The sequence below is a fragment of the Elephantulus edwardii genome, unplaced genomic scaffold (genome assembly GCF_000299155.1).
Source record: "Elephantulus edwardii isolate Elephantulus edwardi_28Jun2011 unplaced genomic scaffold, EleEdw1.0 scaffold00091, whole genome shotgun sequence".
NCBI classification, from domain to species: domain Eukaryota; kingdom Metazoa; phylum Chordata; class Mammalia; order Macroscelidea; family Macroscelididae; genus Elephantulus; species Elephantulus edwardii.
Genome location: NW_006399841.1, coordinates 2,476,658 through 2,497,601, shown reverse-complemented (window position 1 = coordinate 2,497,601; position 20,944 = coordinate 2,476,658). Strand labels below are relative to the sequence as shown.

Here is a 20,944-nt window from a genome sequence, read left to right as displayed (position 1 = left end):
ATACTCTAATATCTAAAGTATTAGATAAGAAATACCTTCAATTCTGAGGGCTGTAACTCTCACAACTACCCAACTCTGATGTGTGCAAAGGAGTCGCAGATTATAAATAAATGAGGCTGATACAGTCAAACTTCATGGACATTAAAATCTAGTTTTAGATCCTTTTCATGTGCAGCAGAATAGTAGGCTTCCTTCCGTTATTCCCAACCATTTAAGAATATAAGCAACATTCTTCATACTCAAGATGTATGAAAACAGGCCCAGGATCTTCTCTATGCACGTGGTCTGTAGACTTCACAAAGCTCAAGAGCCCAGGTTAAGAAGAGCGTCTTGAATTCCCCTGGAATTCTACACTTCATACTTTAGTTTTTCTTATGGAAGTAGCTACATCAACTCTACTTATTTTTCTATTTACAAAATAGAGTTGTTACCTTCCTATATTTTCAAAGATACTGATAATACGAAGAGGGTTCAAGTGATCAAATGCTTTAAAGTCGCCCCAGGGCTCAAGTTACTTAAATATTCAGTTAAAGCTTTAAAAATTTTCTATTAAGTGAGGATAGCTGGGGGTTTTTTTAATCAATTATAACATCAACAAGCACACTTTGAATATAGATGTGAATCATAATCATTTAGGTGGTTGTAAGGTTTGGACATATTTATGCCTATACTCTTCGAAAAGCTATTTGAATTGGATTGTTTGCCAAGAAAAAAGCAGGCAAAAGACATGAATGGCTGACGTTTGAGAGGATCTCCCCAGAAGACAGCAGGAGCTGATACTGGCTGACTCTGAAAAGTCTAGTGCAGTAAATGCACTTTGGAACCACGAGGTAAGAAGCCAAATCTGCTCATAAGACACACGACTGGGCTCTTTCCAGGAAGGAACACATTTTGTTTTGAAGACAGAGCCTTTTGGGAGTGAGTGTGCATGTTCTGTGATACAGACATGGGCCTGCAGCACTTCTGGCAACAAAACCAGAAGCATCTGAAACCCGTCCAGCTTCTTTCATTGTGAGGAAAAAAAGGCAAACCTACTTTGTTCTCTACGTCAGTTAAACAGTCCATGAAAGCTGGGGTTTCCGGAGACCCTCTCCTTCCTTCTCCTCTGGCTTCCACGTGGATGTGAGGGAAGAGGACTTACAGGAGGGCAGTTTTGGGGTGACTAGGAAAATGACTCTCTCTCCTCAGAGATGAGGTAAAATCATACAAGGGAAATGTCTGGTTTAACCAAGTTCCTCCCTCGTCCTAGGAGAAGGGCCTGGGAAGCTGGTAACCTGGAGTTGAGCCGGGAATGATAAATTCTCTCAATTGGAGGGTGCCTCAGAAACCAGGGCAACAAGAACATCACACACATCCAAGTCCAGGTGGCAGGGCTGCAAAGACAAAGTCTGCCTGCACTATAAACAAGGGGGAAACAGAGGCTGGGGAGACGCTCTCTAAAGTGCCCCCACTGTGTCAGCCAGTCACCCCCAAAAGACTCCCCCTGACTAGCCACACCACAGCAGTGGGGGCTACGTGTGAACCCTACCTGGACTCTGCCTGAATGAGAGCACTGCCCCTCCTTTGCAGACTGACTCTTTTTCACCCTCTGTAAACTGAGAGAGGATTCTGACCTGGGCATGAATGGTTACGTTCGCTGGTATATTCAAAAACAACACATCAAGTCTTATTATTTTAGGGAGCCTAAGGCTTCTGAAACTTTGTCTGACATACTTTGGACATGCTGCAAGGAGGGACCGGTCCTTGGAGAGGGACGTCATGCTTGGGAGGGTGGAGGGACAGCGCAGGAGGGGAAAACCCTCGATGAGATGGATTGATTCAGTCACTGGGGTAATGGGGGTGGGTGTGTTGGAGATGGTGAGATCGGTACAGGATAGCGCAGAGTTTAGGGCTGTTGTACATAAGGTCGCTGTGAGTCGCAGATGACTCAATGGCACATAACAACAACAACAACACCACTATATGTACACAGTATGAAGCAGATGCAATGGAAAGATTCAATTTGTGATTGTTTTCATGTCATGCAACTCATCAAGCCGTTGGTGTAATAAGCATTATGGTCAAGAGCCCTAGGGCTCTGCCATTTCTAGGACCAAGGTGAGAAAGGAGAGCTGGATTTTTCTGGCATAGACACAGCTAATTATAAACCATCACAGATCCATCAATGCAGAGCTCCTCGAGCTTCTTACTGGCCTCAGCATACAACTCACACTTAAGGAAGTACAGGAACGACAGAGTCTTACCCCTTTCTCATTTAGGAGAGCCTCAGTCCAACCATGTCCAATGGACGTATTACGAGAAAAAAAAGTTAGTCCTCAGAGATTAAAAATGGCTTCAGGGTTAACGAGGGTGCACCTAGTTTTAGCAAAAGTCAATAGAAAAGGAATGTGCATAAGGCATGGCAACTCATCATGGAAGGTTCTGGAAGCTGGGTTTGCATGCAGGCCTTTAAACGGAAGGGGGACACATCAGAAAAGGTCGAAAGATTCATCCAGGTTCATCTCCAGGCTCGGCCCACCTACATTATGACTATGGGCAATTTACTTAACTTCCATGACCCTCCGCCAACTACAGAATTAGGGTAAAAAAAGTTAAAAAACACACACCTCAGAGAGCTGGTGGAGAATGAAGAGAGATGGAACATTCAAAAAAAGTACTTTCTAGACCGTAAAGCACCCATAGCAATATTTACTGTAGGTACAATTAAGGCAGACAAGACATGAAAAATGACCAGGAAAGAAATGTAAGGATTCCATAAAAATGGTCAGTTCTGGGATGGACTTCAAGGTGTCAAGGCCAACAGTGCTCCTGACTTGCGTACTTCGAGACATGCCCTTCGAGCATGCACCATGTGCAGCGGGAATCTGCAACGGGGCGCAGTCATAAGAAAAGCCAGTAATAGAAAACCCAGGTTATTGACACTGAGCTGGTGGCTTTACCAAAAGCCAGGGAGGAAAGCCACCATTGTCAGGGCTCAAAAGCCAACTTCAAAGAGTGGGCTGGCACAGGGGTGCCAGGGGTTCAATCCAGGGCCTTTTCAGCTGCCATTGTCTGCGCGAGCTGCAAGCAGTGGTGATAAAGCCATGCCAGCAGGGTCCCCCAAACCCTGGCAGGTGGCTGTTCTCGTCCCCCCGCATTACCTGATCCAGTGGCCAGGGACGAAGCCCCACTTGTCTCCTCAGAGCTGTGTCTGTCTGTGCCCAGTCCTGTCTTAGAGTGGACACTGCTAACTTTGCCTGCACTTGTAAGACTCAGGTTAGAACTTGTCCAATATGGGCATCACAGGGGGCCAAGGGGAGTTGCTGTTAACTCTAACCAAACACTGATACTTGGGTACCAGATCTTTGTAATACACAAAAAAATATCAGGGAAGAGCAGGGCACGAGAACAACCAGCCCGCGACACATTGGAGAACAACCCTCAGCCACTGTCAAAGCTCACAAACAAACGCACAACCCCCACAGGAAACGGATGAATTTGGCAAACGCAAACAGGCACCTGGGAGAAGCTCCCGCATCTTCAGGTTCAAATCCCTCCCCTTCAGTGGAGGGGCACGCAGCCCACACACACATACATGCATGATCTGAGAACAGTTCACCATCACATACCTCAGAATCCGTGAAAAAGTTGTAAAGGAGGACATCATCAAACTCTAAACCTTTCGCTTCGTAAACTGTCAGCACAAGTGCCAACCCCAGCTCTTCGGGAATTCTCTCCTTTGCCATTTCATTGGCAACAAGGATTACCTAGAGATGAGAGAGAAAAACCACCAAGTTCCACAACAGAAAATCCATAAAGCCCAACTGATTTCTGTGGGAGGGAGGGAGAGTCTTTAGAGAAAAGAGGTCTGTATGCAGCTGGCCAGCAAAACAAGTGGAAACATTTCCAAAAACGACCCATTCTGGGACAAGAATTACAGAATTCGATCTTGTGAAATAATTCAGACTCTTAATCTTCTTTAATTTTTTTTTCCTAATTGCAAACTGCATTTTATTTCAAAAGGTGAAATCCCAAGCCGCTCACCTGGTGGGCTCCAAATTCAATAGGCTGAGTTTTCCTTTTGTTCCCTCGCAGCAAAATTGCCAAATCGCTCACACTACAAGAGTCCAGGACAGTAGGCTTGGGGCCGTCAAAGAGGCCAGAATCCCTTGGAAGGCGATCAAAAGATTCTGGGAAGTAGAACTGAAGTAAATCCACCACTCCTGATGCCAGATTGAGAATTCCTGGGGTCAAAGAGAAAACGCATCACAGAGGTAGTACAGCGTAACCAGGGGATTTTTTTCCCCGCCCCCTTGAGATGGGTACTTAGATTCGCAAGCCTGCTTCCGGCTCTATTTGATTATCTCTCTGCAGCAGATGAAGGGAGAGAAGTGTGGCTGGCAAGGAGTGTTGTGTGGGGGTCCCCTTCCTGACCTGATATTCACGGCAGAGAAAATTACCTTAGAAAGGAGACAAGGCAGAAAATTCATCTAAACAATTAGAGCTGTTAAGAGTTCTGAGGAGCCAGTATAAATGGGGTGGGGGGGGACACTATTTTCCTGCCGACTCTCATCGAAAAGTGTGGCAAGGTTGTCATGACAACAGCAGCACAGCTCTGTGGGCAGTAATCACCCTTTCTCAATAGGTTTACATCCACCTGAAAGGGACCTACACTCGGGAAGATGCCTGGAGTTGAAGAAAGGACTTTGAAAAGAGCCACTTCTCTATGCTCTGAAAGGATACTGATTGAGCATCTATCAAGGTCAAGGACTTAGCAACAGCAGCAACCATCAAAGAAAGCATTCCATGGAGTACCTCAAAAACACATGTGCATTATTATATCAGACTATTAATGCAAAAACAGGAGAATAACTCGTAAATTGTGTATAAAAAGGGAACAAGGAGGAGGGAGGGGAGTTGAGGAAAGGTGGAGGGGAAATCGTGGGGTCGCAGAGTTTGGTGGGCAAAGAGAGAGGTGAAGGAATCAGGAAAGATCCCCTGGGGTTCTGAAAAGATGGGGTAACAGTATGCCTACATAGATCAACAGTGATTAATTGTATAAAACACAATGTATGGGAATGATCATATGAAAAACAATGAGAATGAATGAAACACCATGTATATGAACTTTGTATGCAAATCAATTGTTGTTATGTGCCATTTTTATAAAATAAAAATAAAACCAAAGTAAAAAAAACCATGTGTATGATAAATGCCATCTAATGTAATGCACCTTTTTAAAAACAAGAAGGAAATGAAAGTGGCAGTCGTGACTGGCCTGAAAGATTGTCAGTTGGGGTTTTTTTTTAAACATTTTATAGACTTTTCAAAATCTAGCCCCTCTTATCGGGGCTTTTTCTAATTTCACACATAGAAACACAAAGGGCACAGGCACTCCTCCTCCATCCCAAGAGGGAAGACGAGATTCAAGCGTAATTGTCTGAGCGGGTTACTAAGCACCCGGAAGGAAGCAGGGGCAGAAACGAAGGCTGTTCCCAGGCTCGGTCCTGATGTTATCTAAGGCTGCTGTTCTCCTGGACAAGTGGCTCTTACTCAACGGTCCATCTTAGAATAAAGAACGTCCTCAAGTTAAAATGTCAAGTCCATGCTACGGAGACAACAGGAAATGCGATGCCATCTGGGGCTAGTCCTGAAGACAAAGAAACACTGAGCCGTGTGTCCCATCTACCCAGTGTCCACCGTGCCTGGCTGGATACAAGTTCAATACGTGTTTCTAGCACTGACGAAAGAAAAGGCTAGGATGTCCCTGGGAGGCCCTTGGTGTTAACACCTTCTGGAAAACAAAAGCCCCAGGTATGAGAAGAACGTGGAAGAATAGAAAGCTGAGGTCCTCAGACCCAGGTGGACCCTGTGGTTCACAGGCAACGTCAGTCAGGAGTGTGTTGTTGTTTATAATAATGATGTCGGGTGCCCTAAAGTCAATGAAACCCTGAAAAATTGCATGTGATGCAAACATTACACTCTAGCTTCCAGCAATTTTCTCCATTTTCAGCTCAATAAATTTGAATTTTAATCTAATTTTACAATGTGTGTGTTCTTATTCTCTTTTTACTACATCATAAGCCGTCTGACAATCAAGAAGGAAAAAGACTACTATCGAACACTACCCATAAATCCTATCACTAAATACGATGCCAGCGGTATTCCTGTTAACCTCAGTAACACAGGGTGCTTCTTTCCACTTCGATTCGAAGTTTTAAACAAAAAAGGAAGAAGAAATAATAAGGATAAAGACTGAAAAAGAAGAGAAAAAAACTGCCCTTATTTACAGAGAAAAATCGCAACTCTAAAATTTAGAAGAAGAAGAATGTCTGGCATATGGAAACAACCCAAACGTCTACCGGCAAATGAATGGATTGAGAAACTGTGGTACGTTTACACAATGGAATACTATGCAGCACTCAGGAACAACAATTTTGTAAAATATTATGTAGCGTGGGAGAAGCTAGAGAACGTTATGCTGAGTGAACTCATTCAGTCTCACAAGGACAAATATCATGTAAGATCTTTATCCCAAAAATATAAGGATAACTAGTAAGATGTGGATAAAAGTCCAAATGGGGAAGGGGGTCTAGGGAATGAAGGATTGGGGAGTGGGAGAAATCACAGGGTCACAGACTTTGGTGGACAGAGGGAAGGTGTAAAGGAATTAATAAAGACGCAGTGGAGACTTGAAAATATGAGGTGTTAGTGGACATAGATCAATGGCGATGGATTTTTTTAGAACAATATAAGGGGATGATCGTATGAAACACAATATGAATGTGAAGAAATGTGTAAAACACAAACTACATGAATGAAACACAATAGTGAAGAGCAACGATGTCAGGCTAGAGACTAAGGTGTGCCTGATCCAGTCTATAGTCTTTGCAATTGCGTGCTATGCATCAGAGAGTTGGACAGTAAATAGGGATGACAGAAGGAGAAATGATGCCTTTGAGCTGTGGTGCTGGAGATGGACTGCTAGGAGAACAAACAGGTTTGTCCTGGAAAGGGTGAAACCAGGCTGTTCCTTGGAGTCAAGGATTCTGAAGCTCCGTCTGACATACTTTGGGCATGTTGTAAGGAGGGACTGGTCCTTGGAGAGGGACATCATGTTTGGGAGAGTGGAGGGGAGAGTGCAGGAGAGGAAGACCCTCGATGAGATGGATTGTTTCTGTGAGTGGAGTGGTGGGAATGAGTGTGTTTGAGACGGCGAGGTTGGCACAGGATAGAACGACGTTTAGGGCTCTTGTCCATAGGGTCACTATGAGTCGCAAACAACTCAATGGCACATAACAACAACAACTTGCAAACCACTATCAAACAAAGAAAGGTATGTGGCAAGACTGCTGGCTGTCAGCTGCCCCGCCGCCCTGCCCCCGAGGCCCGGACCTACCTGAGTGGGACCGGTAATTCTGGTACAGCTGGTAGATCCTGGTGGGTTTGCGCACGGCGCACTGCTTGTTGGTGGTGTTCCTGCTGGCATAATGGAACAGGGAGCGCAGGTCGCTGAAGCGGAAGGACACACCCTTCATGATGCCCTGGGCCGTGTCCCCCGTGAGGAACATGGCGTTGGGGTCGTTGATACACTTCATCAGCAGGGCTAGCTCGGCCTGGGTGAAGTCCTGAATCTCATCCCCGTAGAGCTCGTGTATGGACCAGGGGAGCACTTTGAGCTTTGACAACCTCTGCGACAGGCTGTAGAGCAGGTCCTCTTCATCGAAGTAGCCTTTCTGAGACCTGATCTGCTGATACAGGAGGAAGAGGCTGTAGATCTCGTGCCGATCTTCCCTAAAATTGGGGGACCGCTTCCTCCCCAATTTCTTATAGACATCTTCAGTCAGCCACCCCTGGGGGCAGCTGAGCGCCTCAAAAGAGCCTTTCAGGAAAGACTTGATTTCCTTCCAAATCAGTGCAGGGTTATAGGAGGTTTTCCCTTTGGTCATCTTGGGCCATATCTCACTGGCAAACACCTCGAAGGTCACGTACACCCGGGGGTCGCTGTCGCCCACGCGAGCTTCGGCAGCTTTATCCTCTTCCCCGTGGTCCCTTTCCACCTCGGCCTCCTCCTCTTCCTCCTGCCAGTTAAAGATGGACAGCTCGTCCTGCATGGACCATCCCAGGATGGTTCTCTTCAGGCTGCCGTCTTCGTTTCTCAGGAAAAAGGGCGCCGGCAGGGACGCGTCGAGAAGAAGGAGCAGCTGCTTGGACGTGACAAACAGCGGGAAGTTTTCGTCCTTCAGGTCCTGGAGCCTGTGCACGGTGGGCTCCAGGGGTCTGTAGTGGCTGGCGCACTTGGTGGACTTGCAAAGCTCAATAAAGTTCCTCTGCACCTCCTGGCACAGGACGTGGTTCTTGGTGACGAAGATCTGATGGAGGTGCTCCAGCTGGGGCGAGTGATCGGACACACGAGGTCGCGCGGCTCGGCTCTCCCCTCGACGACGCCCCACACGGGGTCCCCGCACGCCAAGGTCGCTGTCCGGCTCCTCCTCGGCCTGGCGCTCTGCGGCCGGCACTCTGACGGAGCTCTCCCTGCGCTTGTCTTCCTCCTCCCTCTCCTTTGCCCAGCCTGGACGCTCTTTTCCAGGCTCCATGCCCGGACCCTCTTTTCCAGGCTCCATGCCCAAGCTTCTCTCCAGCCAGACCTGTCTGGCCAGCAGCGGGCTCCTGGCCTGCTTCGCTTTATCCCAGTAAACGTGGAACTTCTTCCACAGCCTGTAGAGGCAGCACGTCGTCTTCCCGGTGCCGCTGCGGCCGATGAGGATGATGGGCTCCAGCGGCTTGGGGTTGAGGCCGATCACGGCGTGCTCCAGCTCGCCCACTCGGAAGGGGTACTCCACCGTCGCCGTCGCGTCATTGAGGATGTTGAAGGCCATGTTACTGCTGAAGCTGTGGAACTTCATGATGTTGTACTCCGTCTCCACCGAGCTGGCCGGGGGGAAGTACTCAGGATCCAGGTGCGCCCGGTCCTTCTCGGCCTCGGTGTCCTCCACGTAGCAGCGGGGGATCCAACGCTGCACCTTCATGTTGGTCAACACCTGGCTTTTGTTGATGCCCTTCAGCTTCTTCCGCAGAACGCAGGACTGGCCCCGGCTGTAGGCGCTGCAGATGGCCCGGATGGAGTCAGACAGCTTGCAGTGATCCAGGACGATGTCCCAGATGCGAATGATTTCGGTGTAGATCCGCCCGGACTTCTCCAGGCAATGGGCGCTCTGCTCAGCGGCCACGATCTTCTCCGGGTTCTCGCTGCACCGAGGGGAGAAGTCGATGGCGAGCTCCCACAGCATCCGGGCTCCCTTGTCCAGCTTGGCTTCGAAGAGCTGGATGTTCCCTTTGAGGTGCTTCAGCTGCTTGTGCAGGCTGTAGGTCCACTCACCGTTGCCCAGCTTCTGGATGCAGAAGATGACCTTCTTCTTGATGATCTTGGCCGTGGTCTTACTGGAGAGTTTCTTGAGCATCTCCGAGGTACACTCGATCTCCCAGGTCATGTTTTCGAAGTCCTGGAGGCACACGTCGACGTCCCGCATGTTCCAGTCCTCCTGAGCCAAGGTGTCCTCTCTCCCACTCTGGACGACGGGAAGGAGCTGCACAGCCCGGGGGCCTGCCTGGATGTGTCCTTCCGGGGCCTCTGGGAGAGCGGGGCTGTGCTCCCTGCAGACGGAGCTCCCCAAACCGGAAGCCTGCTGGAACGCGTCCTTCTTCACCTGTGTACCTGCTCCTGCCACCAAAGGCTTGGTGCCCGGAGAACAGTCCCCTGGCAGGAACATAACCAAGTCGACCCGCTGAATCAACACCATGATGTCCTGCATGAGATAGTCTCTCGGAGAGCACGGGTCGGAGTCCTGCCGGGTCAGGTGGCCATCAGCGAGACTCTCCCAGCTGTCAGGGACCACTCCGTCTGGCAGGGACGTGACACCTCCTGGCAGAGACTTGAGCGAGCCCTGAGACCGGAGCTGGGCGATCTGGCCGGGGCCCATGGGCCTCATGAACCTCCCCAGGTGGGCCGCAGAGTCCTGTCGGCCCTTCCGCCTGCTCTCCACCAGAGCTTTGTTCCAGGCCAGGAGCAGAGGGTCATTCTTCTTGATCCGGTGCCGCGCGTCTTTGCCCTCTTTGTTCTTCAAGCTGAAGTTGATGTCGAACTTGGCCAGCAATTCCAGCAGCTTCTTCATGCGTTTCAGCATACCTCTCTGGAAGAGGATGTGCATCAGCGTGTTCCCGTTGCTGTCCTGGACGTTGGGACTCAGGTAATCAAACTGGACGGGGTCAGACCAGTAGAGGCTCAACAGGAAGCTGAGGAAGTCAAAGCCAATGTCAGCTGAAAGACAAAAGAAAAACCAAACAAGACCTTGTGAATGTTAACTCATGTTTCTCAGAAGACTGCGAAGACCCTTGGGGCTTGAGAGAAGCCAGCTAGGGGCATCTCAGAGCACAGTATACCCCCTAAGCATTTGAAATCCAGTAAGTAACCCGGAGGCTCTCAACCAAGGCACATTCTGGTCCCCAGAGAACATCTGGCAACGTCTGGAGTTGCTTTTGGTTATAACAGCTAGGAATAGGGTTCTAGTGGGTAGAAAGAAGCCAGGGATGCTGTTAAACACCCCACAGGCTCATCCAACACGGCCTCAACAACAAAGAAGTATCCAGCTTAAAGTACCAATAATACTGAGGCTGAAAAAGCTTAAAATACCCTTGTAACAATCCATTAAGACCCTATCTATTGCTGTTGTGGTGTATACCTTCAAGCCGGGACCAACTCACAGCTGACCCTTCAACTGGTTGTCAGAGGCAGTAAATCGCCTGAAAGGAAACTGCCCATCTTTCTCCCACAGAGCACCTGGTGGACTCGAACGATGCGTCTTTGGGATAACAGTACAACTCCTTACCACCAAGCCATCAGAGGTCCACAGGATGTGTAAATAAAAAGAAAGTATTTGCCGACTCCCAACATGACCCATCTTTGGGTCTTAATGAACCCACCCTCACCACGCACCAAGCTGCCCACTTCTTCTGTTCAGGCTACATGTGAGAGGTCAGGGCACACGGGCCAGTTTCTTCCTCAAGGACAACACGGAGGACTTACCGTTTACATCCAGGAAGATATGCAGGGCCGCGTGTACGGGGGTGTCGCCGTCCACTAAGGTGATGCCTCTTGGCGACGCGCCCTTGGTCAAGAGAAGGAAAGCCAGCTGCCAGTCATCGTGCTTCAGGCACAGGGTCAGGGGGTTCTGCTGGCTCCTCTGGAGACCCCCGGGCAAAGCTGGTGGGAGGCAGAAGAGAAGGGCTTGTGAGCCACACCCCTGAGAAGAGGAACAGCCTGTGACGTGAGAGGGACCACTCAGCTCTATGGGACCAAGCGCAGATTCGATGCTGACCTTGACCTCCAAGCCCACCTACCACCACCCATCCTTAAGACAAAGGTTCCCGGCACCCTCTGGGTCAAAGTCCAGACTCTCTGAGAGTCCTCCTCGGAGGCCCTGCCTCTCCCACCACAAAAAAACACAATGCTGCCATGAACAATCTCCTAGAATGAGGACAGGCTGTTGGTCCAACAGGACAAACTGACATCCCAATATCTGCTCAAGTCCATGTTCCACACAGGTCTGCTCACAGAAGATCAGTACTGCTCCCTTCATCTGTGTTTCAATCACTTCCACCCTAAAACACATGCCTACCTTCAGCTGCCATCCCTCCTGACACCCCCTCGCCCCCACAGCACCTTCTCTTTAGCTCAGCTGATGCATCGCCTCTGTGCTGTGGGCTCCCAGCCACCCCCACAAGGCAGTCTCGCCCACTAACAGGCAGCAGCCCCCCGCCCCATGCACACCCCGAGGTAGTCATCCTGTCAGATCTGAGGCCTGGGCTGCCAGCCCTCAAGCACAGGTAGGAGCTCTGAACATGTGAACTCGAGCGGAGGATAAAACAGGCGTCCCGGAACAGCCGGCGGAGTGGTGCTCCACAGAAAGGAGAAGTCTGAAGACACACTTCCCACGAGGCACCCTCCTTCCCTCCTGAACGCCTGGGGGAAAGCCAACGCCCAGGTTTTACATTCTCCTACTTTGAGAGAGGAGAGCCAGTCTGACAATATGCTGTAGTTCCTTATTTTCCCCGTAAATGACAAAACAGGCAGGAAAACCACACAGCCAAGGCTCTCAGCGAGGAGCGAGCACGCATTATCTCATTTCATATTCACAATAAGAAACAGAAAGCATCATCATTTCATTCTCACAACTGAAGAGGAAAAGCAAAACCAGCACACCGCCCGAGGCCGCAGTTGGTGGTGGTGGTAGCGCGGGCGAGGGCGGGAGAGGAATGGTGTTTCTAAACGAGTTTAAAAATAAACGCCAGCCCAGCAATGCGTTCTGCACACTCCAGACACAGTCCCAGCCATGCGTGATTGTCCCGATTAAAGCAGATGTCGCCACTCACCAACTAATCGGTGGTTTCTTTAAAAGCAAGCATCTCAAGCTCTCACGCGCTGACGAGAAAAGGCGGCCTCAAAAAGTGGCAGGGATGTAACCAGGGCAGTAGGTGCAGGGGGAGACCGGGCCAGGGGTCAGGGGCAAAGGGCCACTGTGGTTAAACCAGAGTGGGGCGCCCTCCGCACACCTCAAGTTCCTCACACAACAGAAGAGGGGAGCACAGCAGGGGAGACCGGGATTCACACTGACCAGAGTTCCTGGAGGGGTAAGACTCCCTAAAACCAAGCGAGCTTGTCGCTGTCAAGTGGATCAGGACTCGCGCGGTGACCCCATGTCTTACAGAGGACAACTGCGCCATTGAGTTGCCTTGACCGTAATATTTAGGGCAGCAGATTATAAGATCTGTGTCCTGTGGTGCTACTGGGCAGGTGTGGGCTCAAACTCCCAACCTCTGTGCTGGTCGTCCAGTGCCAACTGTGTGTCCTAGACAGACACCACGCCCCCAAACGAGATATTAATCCCATCGCTGTCTCAAGACAAGGAGACAGAGGGGAAAGAATAAGGCAGAAGCTCAAGGAGTCGAAGAGAAGAGGGAGAGGAAGATCTGTGCTGTGCAGTGGCCCCCAACCCCGAGTGGGAGGGCCTTCCAGCATTTATCCTGTCAGCTGCTTTACCTCCACTGTCTACGAGGGAGAAGACCCTGTGCTGTGCAGTGGCCCCCAACCCCGAGTGGGAGGGCCTGTCAGCTGCTTTACCTCCACTGTCTACGAGGGAGCCCAGGAGCTGGATCCTTCGCTGGTCCCAGCAGCTGAGCTGCGGGATGATGGCACTTAGGTCCAGGTCGGCGAGATCACAGTTTTTGATGACACACTCTCCAAACGGCGGCTCCCCGCTCACTTTGCGGGTTAACAGCAGAAGGACTTCGGGCCACTTCTGCTTTTCCAGCAAGTACTTGACGAAGACGCTGGCACAGTCATGGTTAATGTCACACACCAGGTCAGGAGGGATTTCTGTCCAAGAAAAAAAAAACAAAACACCCCTCAACAAACACAGGTCCACATTATTTCAATTCATTCCCCAATACATGGGTATTTCATTTCACACCCGTATTTTTCCAACACCGGAGAGACGACAAACAAGTAATTAATTATTTGGAGCGGGGAGGTTATTTAACCATTTGTGAACCCAAGTATAAACATGAACCCTCAAGAATTAGTTATACTGTATGGAAAATACCATACTTGCTAAGGCAGGGCAGCACAGTAACGGTTTTATATGTTTTATAGCAGAAAATTTGCGTTCAGGATAGTTAAAGAAGATCAGAAAGGAAAAGTCTGATTTGCGTTTCGCATGATTTCAAGGACATGATGTGCTCAAAAATGGTGACATCCTAAATATCCCACCCACGGGCACCGAGCTGATTCCTACTCTGGGCCACCCGCTCAGAGAGAACAGAACAGCTCGCTGGGCTCCTAACACGCTCAATCCTTCTGGAGCAGCACATCCTCCTCTATATCCAATGAAGAGACTGCGGAGTTCAAACTGCCACACTTCTGACCAGCACCCAAATTCTTTAACCACAGCACCACCAGAGCTCCCTGGAAAATGCTGGAGCACAATTAAAACGACAGGGGCTGCTGCATTATGATGAGACGGGTCATCTCCAGCTCTGAACTTTATAGCGGGATACATCAAGTGTTGCCACAGGACCCCCGACGCCTGCAGGCAGGACGGCAGTTATTACAGTTCACACTGCTACGGATTATGAGCGAGAAGCATTTCACACAGCTCATCGGTGATGAAATGTGCAAGTTTATATAAGAAACAGGATAAATTTGAATTTTAGATAATTAACAAGTTTTTCAATATAAAAATGTGAGTGCAATATTTTGCACGTGTATTTTAGCTGTAAAGTCTATTAAGAAGAAAGCAGGATGGCAGAGAAGAGAGGGAGCCCTTTAGATCAAGGATTATCTAAATGAAACCCACTACGATTTACACTGACTCAGTTCTGCTCTTTCTACTGTTGTTGTGATGGACAGAAAAAGAATTGATGCCTTTGAGCTGTGGTGCTGGAGAAGAGTGTTGAATATACCATGGACGCTAGGAGAACAGACAGGTTTGTCCTGGAGAGGGTGAAGCCAGGCTGCTCCTTGGAGGCAAGGATTCTGAAGCTTCGTCTGACATACTTTGGACAATGTTGCAAGGAGAGACCAGTCCTTGGAGAGAGACATCATGCTTGGGAGGGTGGAGGGACAGCGCAGGAGAGGAAGGCCCTCGATGAGATGGATTGACAGTAAGTGGAGTAATGGGGGTAGGTAGGTGTGTCAGAGACAGTGCGGTTGGCACAGGACAGAGCAGGGTTTAGGGCTCTTGTACATTGGGTTGCTATGAGTCGCAAACCACTAGACGGCACATAATAACAATTGTTGTTGTTAAATGCCGTCAAATCATCTTACAAGAGTCATCATATAATTTGAACTCGGCTCTATCCTGAGCCAATCACTCAAGCTCAAAAAGCAAGCCTTGCCGTCAACTCAGGACTAACCTGTAACTGATCCTTTCAGGGGTTTTAGAGGCTGTAATTCACCGAGGAGGAGACAACCCATCTTTCCCTCATGGAGGGTCTGGTGGAGAAGAGCCACCAGGAAGGAGCCACCTTTGTGGGTTAACAGTGCAACTCCTAACACCACCAGAACTCGGTCTGCTAAACTGAAATATACTCCTTTCAAAGAAAAAAACACTGTGAACACAGGCTATTGCTTTATCGTATTAGGAAATCAGCCGAACAAAAGTATAAAATATAAACATCTATAATAAGCTTTGGTCATTCTGCCCCCCCACTCGCCTTCTGGGAACAGCACTCCCAGGCAGTCTCCATTCTGTGTAGCAGGGATTGTTGTTGTTTTCAGGTGCCAGCAATTCACCTACAACTCCCAGCAACCGTATGAACAGCAGATCCAAACCCTGTCCTCTCCTGTGCCGTCCGTGCGATCTCAGACACGCTCGAGCCCCTACTCCAGTCAGTCACCGTGTCGATGTATCTTGTTGGGGGTCCTCAGTGGACCCTCATCTTTCTAGGGTCCGGTCTCTCCTGATAAAATGTCTATAGTTTGTGAGAGGAAGTGTCATCAGCCTTGCCTCTCAGGCGCACCCTGGCCACCATGTGTCCAGTACAGACTCCTCTGTCCCCGTCTGCATTTTATCTGCATCCGTGAGCACGTTTGTGTGTGTGGCGATGAGCCTCTTGTCCCTCCCCTTGGGTAGTTGATCTTGGGAATCCTCTTTTATCTTGAGTCATTCATATCCGAGGCAGACAGGTGGCAAAGCCTCGTTTCAATTCACCGGAATTGCTAATATATTTTAGTATTTTGGATTTTTTTTTGGTAGGACACTATACTGAGTGCTAGGGCATGTTGCTAGGAGACGTTATTCCTTGGAAAGGGAGGGACATCACGCTTGGGGAGGTGGAGGGACGGCGAAGGAGAGGACCTCAACCGAGTGGACTGACACGGTGACTGCAGCAACGGGCTTGAGGGAGCCAGATATTGTGATGACGGCACAGGACAGGACAGGACAGGGTTCAGATCGGCTGCACACAGGGTTGCTATGAGCCGAACTCGACTCAATGGCACCTAACACCACCAACAGAAAAAAAAGTAGGGGGAAAGAAAAAGAAGACTTTTCTATTTATTGGTAAAGGCTATTAATCCAATCTAATAAAAGGATAAAACTGAACCACAAAAAAATAAAAATTCTCTCTTGAGGTTAGTTCCCTCAAGTACGACAGAGTTGAAGAAAATAAAGATGTTGAGCAGTTAAATATTCCATAAGCAGTCGAGCAAAGACCTGAATGTAAAATCCCAAGCCTATGAACACAATGTGCAGGCTGTCCTTTAAAGTACAGCTGGATGCTTTAGTCAAATCCTGCCACCGTCTCCACAAAACTGGTCCATCTCAGGCCGACAGTCAGGCTGAGGTGAACGCTTCAGCAGTCCATACTTACTGTCAATTTTATAAATGCTGAATTTTACTTGGGATTTCTAGAATCTTCTCTGGTTTCCTAAAGGTGTTTATCTTTTCTAAAAGGGTCCTGAATTACCTCTCAGGGGGGAAAAAAAGATCATTCAATCATATGTTGTTGTTGCTATGTGCCCTTGAGTCGCTTGCAACTCACAGTGACCCTATGTACAACAGCCCTCAACTCTGCTCTGTCCTGTGCCAATCGCACTGTCTCCGATACACTCATCCTGATTACCCCAGTCACTAAATCAATCTATCTCAAAGGGGGCCTTCCCCTTCTGCGCTGTCCCTCCACCCTACCAAGCATGATGTCCTCTCCAAGGACCTCTCCTTCCTTGCAACATGTCCAAAGTATGTTAGATGGAGCCTCAGAATCCTTGCCTCCAAGGAGCCCCCAGTTTAACCCTTTCCAGGACGAATCTGTTTGTTTTCCTAGCAGTCCAGGTATTCTCAATACTCTTCTCCAGCACCACAACTCAAAGGCATCAATTCTCCTCCTATCCTCCTTAGTCACTGTCCAACTCTCTGATGCTTAACAGGTGATTGCAAAGACCATGGCCTGTATCAGACGCAACTTAGTCTCCAAAGAGACACCATTGCTCTTTGGTACTTTGGAGTATTTGGAATCACAGAAGCCAAGGAAGCTTCAGATATAATCTATCAGATTCAATCATATAGTAACTTTATATCCCCACATCAGACAATATCAAGTGGAGAGAAAGAGACTGAGCTACAGTGTTTTGAAATTACTGAATATTCCCAAAAGCACCTGGTTCGAATCCACCAACTGCTCTGAGGCAAAAGGATGGGCAACCTCATTCCGTGCGATTAAGATGCTTCTGAAAACTGGCTGGAGATCAGGTACGAGTCAGTTTTATTTACAGGGAGCTCTGGGGGCCCAGCGGTAGGAATGTGCCCTGAAATCTCAAAAATTATTGAACAGACAAAGAGTAATCCTAGGAGAAATCACTAACAGAAGTTGTTTAAGGACAGAGGAGGCTGACACACTTTTCACCAATGGCCCTTTCACTCCTGGAATGTTTTACAAGGAGACACACGTGCTCTTTTCCCCATTCAATTTGTAAACATCTATCCTGTCAAGGAGTTCGAATGAGCATGTGTGACCAGAAGTTACCTTGCAGAGAAGACAGGAGACGCAAGAACCGCTGGACTATCTCCTGCTTCAGAATGTTCCTTTGCAGCGACAGGTTTCCCGAGTTCATGTACTTCACAAGCTGCTCAGAGACCCGCCGGAAAATCTCGATCTCGCTGATGGATCCGTCACCGCTGCTCAGTCCTGCAAAATGACCCCAGGGGACGGTTCTGATGAGCTGCCGGCCGCAGCAAGTTGCCTCCACAATCAATCTCCATCCCGACCTTGTATCCGCATTGCCGATGTGGCCGCAGACCCTCCCCGGGGAGACACAGTGTCCATATACTGCCCCCTGGATTCCGTCCTGCTCTGACTCAGAAAAAGGACAGCGTGCGCCTTCTGTGTGAGCTGAGCGTCAAGAAGCCGTGTCTATGCACACCCATGTTTACTGCAGCTTTATTCACAATAGCAAAGAGCTGGGAACAACCTAAGTGCCCATCAACAAGTGAATGGATAGAGAAGCTGTGGTATATTCACACAATGGAATACTACGCTGCATTGAAAAACAAGGAACTCATGCAATATTATTCAAAATAGGTGACCCTGGAGGACATTATGCTGAGTGAAATATCTCAGTCACTAAAGGACAAATACTGCATAGTGCCACTGTTAAAAAACAAGACCAATATTGGGGTTGCAGGGAAACTAATAAAGATAGGATAAATTACGTATATTGTACTGAAACAGATGAGGGAGAGAACTGTTTAAAAGAGATATATGATTAGGTATTACTGTCATGACAGGAGTCCAGAATGAAGGCTGCATAGTGGAGTGGGATTGTAAAACGATGAAAGAATTTTTCTTTTACTTTTCAAAGAGAAGAGTGAACTAAGCGGGGAGGGTTGGGCAGGGAGAAAAGTACAATAATGAATGAATGAATGAATGAATGAATGGAAATTCAAAGTCTCTGTAAATTTTCATTAAAATTAATCATAATAAAAATAAAAAAAGAAGCCGTGTCTAGTTCAAGTGGCTCTCGAGTCCCTGGGGTTTGCCATGGGAGCAGTGCCACGCTGGCCTGCTGGTTGAGGAAAGAGAGAACAGAGTCAGATGCAGCTGTGTGCACAGAGACCTCAGACATGTGGACGACTCTGGCCAAGATCCGCAAAGACAGAGTTCAGGCAAGGATGTGGAAAAAGTGGAACCCAGGGCTGACAGTAATGTAAAATGAATGGTAGCTTCTGTGAAAAGGAGTTTAGTACTTGCTCCCTGAAGCACAGGATTACCATGTGACATTCCACTCTTAGGTACATACCCAAAAGAACTGAACACAGAGACTCAAATAAATATATGCCCATAGCAGCACTAGTCACCAAGGCAGAAAACGCCCAAAGCCCCATCCACAGATGAATGGATCAACAAAAGGTAATATATCCACACAACTGAACTCTGTTCTTCCTGATAAAATAGTGATGCCTGCTACAACCTGGATGAGCCTCTAAAATATTATGCTGAGTGAAATAAATCAGACAGAAGATAACATATGATTTCATTGATATGAAAGATCCAAAATAGGTAAATTGACAGAAACACACCCCAGACTAAAGCATGTATAACACTGTCTGGCTAGCATTCCAGGACACGATCCACGTCCCTCTTCCCGAAATACCTCTAAAGATATGGAAATAGTGGAAACTCACAGTACAGAAACTATGACTAGCTGCCTCCTTTTTCTCTCTGTCCCGGGTCATTAAAAGCTTTTTTGAAACATCAATCTTCCCCCAGGGAAATTAACTCAGCGCAAAAATGCCTTGAAACTGAACAAAAATCAACTTTGACGACAGAAACAATTAGATGCAGATGTACAATAAGATGCATGACTGTTGTGTTCAGATTAGTTTAAAAAGTTACAAATGGTACAACCACTCTAGAAAGTAGTTTGGTGCTTCCTCAAAAAAGCAGAATATACAAATTCCATATGACCTCGCTATTCTAGTACTAGGAATGAGACACAAGTGGGAATTTGTACACCAATGTTCATAGTGGCTTTATAAACACTGGTTTATATTCACAAACACTGGTGATTATTCACAATTCTAAGAACATGGAAACAGCCTGAATGTCCAATCACAGCTGAATGGATTGAGAAAGTGTGGTACATTCACATGATGGAATACTATGCAGAACTCAGGAGCAATGATTCAAACAATACAACATAACTTGTGTGGGACTGGAGAGCATCACGATGATTGAACTCAGTCTCATCAGGCCAAATACTGCATAAAACCATTATTGTAAAAACAGAAGGATTATTAGCAAAATGTGTATGAGGGTCCAAGGGGGGAAGGTGAGGGAGTTATCAAGGGTGAGGATAGGTAGCAGGTAAGTCACGGGACTGCACAATTCAGTGGGTGGAGGGAGGGGGTAACGAAAATGGGAAAGATAAAGGGAAGACATGAAAAGATGGGGTAATGGTGGACGCAGTCCAATGGGGATTAATGTTATAAAACAGTGTATGGGGCTGACTGTATGAAACACAATGTGAATGGAGGAAATTGTGAAACACTTGTATATGAATTTTGTATACAAGCAAATAAAATTTAAACAATTTTAAAAAAGAGAGTTACAGATGATTACAAAAAGTGAGGCTGAAGGAAAGAAATTAAAGAAAGATCTTAGCTGTATGAAAAATGCATGTGATTAATTGTGCTAAAAGAAACTAGCAACGGAATCAAGACTTGTTCATACGCTAAACTTTTCTGAACTATTGTCCTAAATTTTGTATAAGCTTAATAAGAGGCAAATATCAGAACACAAAATCACTTATATATTATATTCACAGTTGTTTTTTTAAAAAAAGATGACTAGGTAAATGCTGGAGGGGAAAAAAGACTTGATCAATATGCTAAAGTATACATATAATGTGTTTTTATCTTTTATGTGACTATATGTACTTTTACATTATTTTATTATTCATTTTAATGAAGTAACTATATCTTCTTAAAATTTTCTATAAATGCCAACACCTACAGCAGGGATATACAAGTAGATTTTACATTAAAGAGATCTTCTAACACTGGGATAGTGCTCAGAAATATAATAGACATAGATCACTTCAAAAAGAAAGATTCTTTTTTGCCTGAAGTCTTCCCTTCCAGTTATAAAGAGCAAAAATATTTCTAAGCTTAATTAAGCACAACTTGAACAATTTAAATGTATATACTCATCCCACCTTCATAAAAGAAAATGAAACAAAATTATAAAAGTACAAACATATTCAATGGCAGGGAGGGATGTAATTGCATGGAGAATGATTCTTTTCTGCTTTCCTTCCCTACATTTTCTAAGAGAAAAATGCATTTTATAAAAAGGAAACAAATTATTCTGGACTTTCTCCATGTAAACCCACCCCTGCATGTGCATCTTG

General features: G+C 47.3%; 1 protein-coding gene across 1 annotated transcript in view; it reads right to left on the bottom strand.

Annotated features, from left to right (window-relative positions):
* TRANK1 (tetratricopeptide repeat and ankyrin repeat containing 1) overlaps positions 1–20,944 on the bottom strand; it is a 111,589-nt gene that overhangs the window by 25,068 nt on the left and 65,577 nt on the right. The window contains exons 11-16 of the mRNA XM_006890659.1: positions 17,560–17,721; positions 13,157–13,411; positions 11,063–11,239; positions 7,379–10,297; positions 4,024–4,223; positions 3,609–3,746 (exon numbers count right to left, since the gene is read on the bottom strand). Coding sequence (XP_006890721.1) covers positions 3,609–3,746; positions 4,024–4,223; positions 7,379–10,297; positions 11,063–11,239; positions 13,157–13,411; positions 17,560–17,721 — 3,851 coding nt within the window. The remainder of the gene's footprint in view (positions 1–3,608; positions 3,747–4,023; positions 4,224–7,378; positions 10,298–11,062; positions 11,240–13,156; positions 13,412–17,559; positions 17,722–20,944) is intronic.